At 50.6% G+C, this 6,136-nt stretch overlaps 1 protein-coding gene across 1 annotated transcript; it reads right to left on the bottom strand.

The window, feature by feature from the left end:
* Nucleotides 1-276: 276 nt before the first annotated feature.
* Nucleotides 277-5,873, bottom strand: Orai3 (ORAI calcium release-activated calcium modulator 3). Its single transcript, XM_046454353.2, has 2 exons — nt 5,416-5,873; nt 277-1,818 (listed from the first exon to the last, which is right to left on the bottom strand). Exons 1-2 carry the CDS (start codon nt 5,641-5,643, stop codon nt 1,150-1,152), a joined length of 897 nt encoding a protein of 298 aa, XP_046310309.1. The 5' UTR covers nt 5,644-5,873; the 3' UTR covers nt 277-1,149.
* Nucleotides 5,874-6,136: the final 263 nt, after the last annotated feature.

The following is a 6,136-nucleotide window of genomic DNA, read 5'->3' as shown; positions in this document are numbered from 1 at the left end:
GATTTATAAAGTTCCTAGAATATAGTATGGAGTCATGCAAAAACTTACATGAAATTCTCCATAGAAGAGATAGAGACCCTAAGCTCAGGAACAGTGGATCAAAGGCCTTCAACCTTGGAATATCTCCAAATTAAGGAGCAACTGGCCTTTGTTAGCTCCTGATAGGGGTTTACCTGGAACCCTTTTCCCACCAGGCACACTTGCCTCCACTTGGTCTTAGGAACAAGTAATCTTACCCCAAGAAGGCTTGCCCTTCACCCAATTCACAGCCACCAGGACATCTGTAAAACAATTTATTGTACAAAACAAGGTGCATCAAAAATTAAGTGTTAAAGAGCTCTCATTCCAAGGGCTGGGGGCTGGGGACTGGATTTTCTCCATTAAAACTTCTTCACCCAGTCCCTGCTAAGGAGTCAGACTGGGTGCACAGGCCCTCAGTCTTCCAAGAACCCCCAGCCAGGGGCCAGGAGGGTGAGAACCGCCCCCCCCCCCTTACAGGCATGTAAGTATGGGCCTAGGGCAGTGAGGCAAGGTCTCCCCCTTCTGCCAGTGGCCACAGGTCAACAGTGGAGCGTGGGCTTGAATCCAAAAATAGGCTCTTCCTAGGAAGGCCTGGGCTTATATCTGTCACAGAAACACCAAAATCCCTCTACAGTCACCAAAGCAAGAATGTAGAACCCATCAAAATCTGGGTACAGGGGAAATTTTCCCTAAAAATGCCAACTGCAAATTACATTCTACACAATTGAAGCAGGGGTTGATGGCCTTTGGGGGCAGCTGTGTAGGTCTGTGACCTTCTGATCTCCATGTCCTCTAAAGGAGCAGCTGAAGGTCAGCACCAAACATCCCTCTAGGGTCTCCTTGCCTCCCTGTATCTACCCCAGGATCCTTGTACTGAGAACGTTTCACTTTCACGCTTGTTCTTCCCAGATTTGGACATTAATAGAGTGGAGCTTACAAAAACCATGGGACAGACTGACAGGGAAAATCCCTGGGAATGTGAGAACCTGTGGGCAAAAGTCTGGTCTCTACCTGAGAGTGGCCACAGGAAGTGGCTCCCTCCAGGAGTGGGGAATGGTCTATAGGCCCGTGTGGCCTCTTGCAGAGCCCTGAGGGAGGCAGTGCACACGGCAGAGACTAACATTAGATTCACACAGCCTGCAGCTCCCCCTGCAGGCGACTCAGCTCCTCTAGCTCCTGCTTGTGGCGGTCTGTCTTGTGGGCCACTAAGGAGCGGTAGAAATGTAGAGCAAAGGCCACAAACACAAGGCCCACAGGTACCATGATTGCTGTGGAGGCCATGGCTGCTTGCCAGCCTGGTCCATGAACCCCACCATTACTACCACATACCTGCCAGGGAGGGCAGGCCTCAGAAGGCTCAACCTGTGATGGGGTTACAGAAGCTGAGGATGGTGGGAGTTTGGAAGCTGGACCAAGGGAGGAAGCCATTGGTGGCAGAGTCCCAGACACATGGGATGTAGGTACCATGGGGGCCGATGTGTCCAGAGGGGCCCCAATGGGCACAAACTTGACCCAGCCCACCAGGACAACTTCAGCCAGGAAGAGAAAGGTGCCCAAGGCAGTGGAGAAGCCCCAAGCCAACTCTACATAGCGGTGGAGTCGCTGGTGTGGTGACTGGTGAACAGAGTTGAGGTTGTGGATGTTGCTCACGGCTTCAATGTGGGGCAGTAGACATGTGGAGACCATAAGTGCAAAGAGGTGCACAGCCACTAGCACGGTGGTACAGGCACTAAAGGCTACCAGCAGGCCTGGTGGGTATTCATGGTCACTCTCCAGCTGTACCTCCACCATGGCCACCTGTGGGCACAAGAGGGGATGGATTGAGTGCCCATAACTTCCTTGACAGTAAAGGAATTTTTGTGGCTGTTAGGACCCATGACTGCTATATCCCTAGGACCTAGAGCAGTGCCTTGGTTTCCCTACCTACCTATTAAGAGGGCTGGATGACATGTTTCTGACAGTTTTACCTGGTTATAACAGGGTTTAGAAAACATAGACTCTGGGCTGCCTAGGTTCATTCTTTTTTTTTTTTTTTTTAAAGAAAGAGTGAGAGAGAGTGTGTGAGAGAGAGAGAGAGAGAATTTATTTTTAATGTTTATTTTTTTTTAGTTTTCGGCGGACACAACATCTTTGTTTGTATATAGTGCTGAGGATCGAACCCGGGCCGCACGCATGCCAGGCGAGCGCGCTACCGCTTGAGCCACATCCCCAGCCCCTAGGTTCATTCTTGACCTACAAACTGTGTAATCTTTCCTTCTTTTTTTCTTTGCAGTACTGGGAATTGAGCCCAGGGGCACAATAACACTGAGCCACATCCCCAGCTCTTTTTATTTTTTTATTTTGAGGCAGGATCCCACTATGTTGCCCAGGCCAGCCTTGAACTTGTGATCCTTCTGCCTCGACCGCCTACTTGATTGGTTGGGATTACAGGTGTGTATCATCATACCTAGCCAGCTGTGGAATCTTCAGCAAGTGATTTAGTTCTCTCTGTGGCTCAAACTCCTATCTGGAAAATGGAGATTGCTAATAGTATGTATAAGGTTTTTGGAGAAATTAAATGAGACAATACACATCTAGTGCTAAGAATAGTGTCTGGGCACACAGTAACCACTAGGCAAGTGTTTGCTGTTATTATTATAGTTGATGCTAAAGTCCAAAGTTAGAGTTTGCAAATTGGCATACCACACCAATTTGCAAACATGTTTTCTTGGCTCACACAGTGTGCTTTTTAAAAACATGAAAAAGTGGCCTACTTTTAAAACTCAGGAGGATTGCAAGTTCAAAGACAGCCTCAGCAATGGCAAGGAGCTTAGCAACTTAGTAAGACCCTGTCCCTAAATAAAATATAAAATAGGGCCGGGAATGTGACTCGGTGGTTGAGTGCCCCTGAGTTCAATCCCTTGTACCAAAAAAACAAAACCCAAACATTCTTGGTCTATAGAGCCAGACTGTTTAGTCCAAATCCTGCCCTTTACTTGTTATGGGGCCTTGGGAAAATGTCCTAACATCTCTGACCTTGTCTGCTACATGGCCATAGGGTTGGGGTTGTAGCTCAGTGGTATAGTGCTTGCCTAGCATGTGTGAGGGTTTGATCCCCAGCACCACATAAAAAATAAACGTATTGGGCTGGGATTGTGGCTCAGCGGCAAAGTGCTTGCCTAGCACTTGTGAGGCCCTGGGTTCAATCCTCAGCACCACATAAAAATAAAAATAAAGATATTTAAAAAAATTAAAAATAAAAATATTGTCCTATAACTAAACAAAAATAAAATTATAACTAATTTTATAACTAAAATAAAATAAAATTAATGGCCGTAATGGTGATACATCTTTCACAGGGCAAAATAAAGAATGCACATGAAAAGTTCTGGGCACAGTACCTGGTACTTAGTTGACAGTTGAATACAATCCCAATAATGTTATTTTAACTCAGGCAACCTGGGTTTTGTAATCTGGTTCTTTCCTCTCTCCTAGTTCTTATAGGATCCATTAAGATTGCTCTGGTGGGGCTGGGGATGTGGCTCAAGCGGTAGCGAGCTCGCCTGGCATGCGTGCGGCCCATGTTCGATCCTCAGCACCACATACAAACAAAGATGTTGTGTCCGCCAAAAACTAAAAAATAAATACTAAAATTCTCTCTCTCTCTCTCTCTCTCTCTCTCTCTAAAAAAAAAAAAAAAAAAAAGGATTGCTCTGGGGCTAGGAGAAGGAAAAGGAAGGTGCAGAGCCTGGCAGGTGATGGTAGGAAGACAAGCCTGAGTATTTTAGGAAACTGGGCCATGGCAGATGTCAGCAGGTGTTTTCCACAAACAGGGATCTGGGCCAGGCTTAGTTCTGGTTTTTCCCAGGGTCTGGCCCAGGATTGATCTCCCCTGCCAGGACTGGGGCCAGTCCTGCCCCTAGAACCTACACATCCAGCCTCCTTATCCTGAAGAGAAAGCTCTGACCCTTAAGTGTCACCCTAGCAATCTGCAAGTCCTGCAGCACACCAGACTGGACTGTCCTGTTGGGAACAAGTTGGAACATAGGGCTCACTTTCCTCAGCTAGGTCCATGGGTGGCTGCGTCCCTCCTTCTGTAGTCCATACGGATGAAGGGGAGCTAACTCCCTGTTCCAAGATGTCATCCCCATCAGGAAGGTGAGCAAATCTTTGGATTCTGCAACACCCCCTCCCCACATCCCCCATGAAACAACTAGGTCTGGGATGACCCTTAAAGTTACAGATTTTCCCTATCACCATTCAAATCCAGTGGCTATGGCACAGAAAGGGGCAAGGATTAACCCAAATCACCTAGGGATATGACCCCATCTCAGCTCCTTCTGGTGTCCACATACACAGGAGGAGCACATTCCCCAAGGACCCCCTGCTTCCTGTAATGAAGGTGGGGGAGAACCCTGGATTAATAGGATTGCATTCTATATACCCTTCCCCTGCTGACTGCCCTTGGCAGAGCCTCAGTTTTCTACCTGTCCAATTAGCATGTTGGTCTGAGCCACCTCTGGTGAATAGGTCTTGCTCTGACACGCCTGGATCTAGAGTTCCCAATAACAAGAATCTCAGCTCATCCTGGGCAGGCACTTAGCAGGCTACAGAGGACGCACCCTCCATGATCTCACAACTTCCCACTGGCTGTTCAGGGAGTGGAGGTTTGTCCATGGTTACACAGCTGGCCATACCCAGGGAGGAACAGGACTTATGTTGACTCTGCACCCTGGGACCACCCTCAGTCCCACTTCCTGAGGCCACTGTGGGACCGTTAGCTGACATCATCCTCCCACACCTGCAGTTTATCAGCTTTAGAATCGCTTATCAGCTTCCTGATCAGTTTCCTTCCCCAGCGGCATCCTCAGGCATCATCTCTTCTCAGAGTTTTCCTGGACGAAATCTAGCACTCTTTGCCCCTATCGGGGAGTTGCCTCCTTCCTGGGATGGGCTTTCCTTCAGCTGGGTGACCTCTCCACACAGTTCATTCTTCCAGACCCCCTGGCCGTGTTGATACAGACCGCATCCAGCTCTAATTTGCCTTTGAACCTAGTCAGGAGGACTTAGTAACCATTTCTGCTGGAAATATGCTCCTTTGGGACCACTTTGTTCCATCGTTGCATATTTGTCATTGATTTGTTAACCCCTTCTCCCACGACACCTAGAGGACTAATCTTCCCCATGGTCCGGTTTATATTACTAGGGTCCTGTTTATATCTCTTCCCCCAATATAAAGACACTTCTTCAGTCATTTGGGACCTTGCTTGTTCTCCCCTTTGGCTCTTAAAGTCCATCCTTCCCTTTCCTTTTTCCCTGTATTCCTTGGGGAGCCATTTACTTCACCTCCGACCGGTGCCCCCCACGTGCTTCACCCCCCACCCCACTCCCCGCGTGCCCCTTCCCGCCCCTCACCATGGCGAAGCCTGACAGCAGGGCAGATGTGCGGCTGGAGGCTTTGAGCTTGGCTCGGCTGAGGTAGAGGCGGCGCCAGCTGAGCGCCCGCAGCGAGTGCTGACTGGCCCCCATAAGGTCCAGATAACCGCGGTGCACGAACTCCCGGTACGTGGCCGAGCACGCCGGGCTCTCGACCTCCGGGTTCAACGGGGCCTGTTCGCCCACGTCTCCCTCGCCGCCCTTCATCCTGGGGGCGGCGGCACCAGTAGCGCCGGGCGGTCAGGGAGGGGCCAAGGCACCTCGGGGACCCCAGAAGGGCCGGTCAGAGCAGCGGAGAGGCCCCATCCCCCGGCGGGGTGAGCGCGGATGCAGGCGGGCGGGCTCCCAGAGAGGCGGCCCCAGCGGAGCAGAAGAGTCGTCTGCGGGGAGCCCCAGGGGCCGAAGTGGGACGTCTGCAGAGGCCGAAACAGGAACTGGGGCAGAGGCGGAGCCGGGGCGGCCACATGATGGGGTGGAGCCGGGGGACCGAGCCCCCGCAATCCCTGGCCTGAAGGGAAAGATCTGGGGGACCCCAGCCCACCAAAGATATCCATGCGCCCGAACCCGATCCAGGTGAACCCTCAGTTCCTCTCTATAACTGGGAATTCTTGGGCCCTGGATCACTCCTAGGTATACCTGGATATTCTGAGGTGTCCAGACCGCCAAGCCCCCACTCCCCCAACCTAAACACTTAAGTCGG

The sequence above is a fragment of the Marmota monax genome, unplaced genomic scaffold (genome assembly GCF_021218885.2).
Source record: "Marmota monax isolate L192 unplaced genomic scaffold, Marmota_monax_Labrador192_F-V1.1 WCK01_AAM20220418_F8-fsc00086, whole genome shotgun sequence".
NCBI classification, from domain to species: domain Eukaryota; kingdom Metazoa; phylum Chordata; class Mammalia; order Rodentia; family Sciuridae; genus Marmota; species Marmota monax.
This window is presented reverse-complemented; position numbering and strand designations above follow the sequence as displayed.

What these genes read in the sequence shown, in the direction of transcription:
- Orai3 (XM_046454353.2), bottom strand. Translation starts at nt 5,643, where the DNA reads ATGAAGGGCGGCGAGGGAGACGTGGGCGAACAGGCCCCGTTGAACCCG. An exon ending in TGCTGTCAGGCTTCGCCATG is followed by an intron (nt 1,819 to 5,415) that starts GTGAGGGGCGGG and finishes TTGTGCCCACAG; the next exon opens with GTGGCCATGGTGGAGGTACA.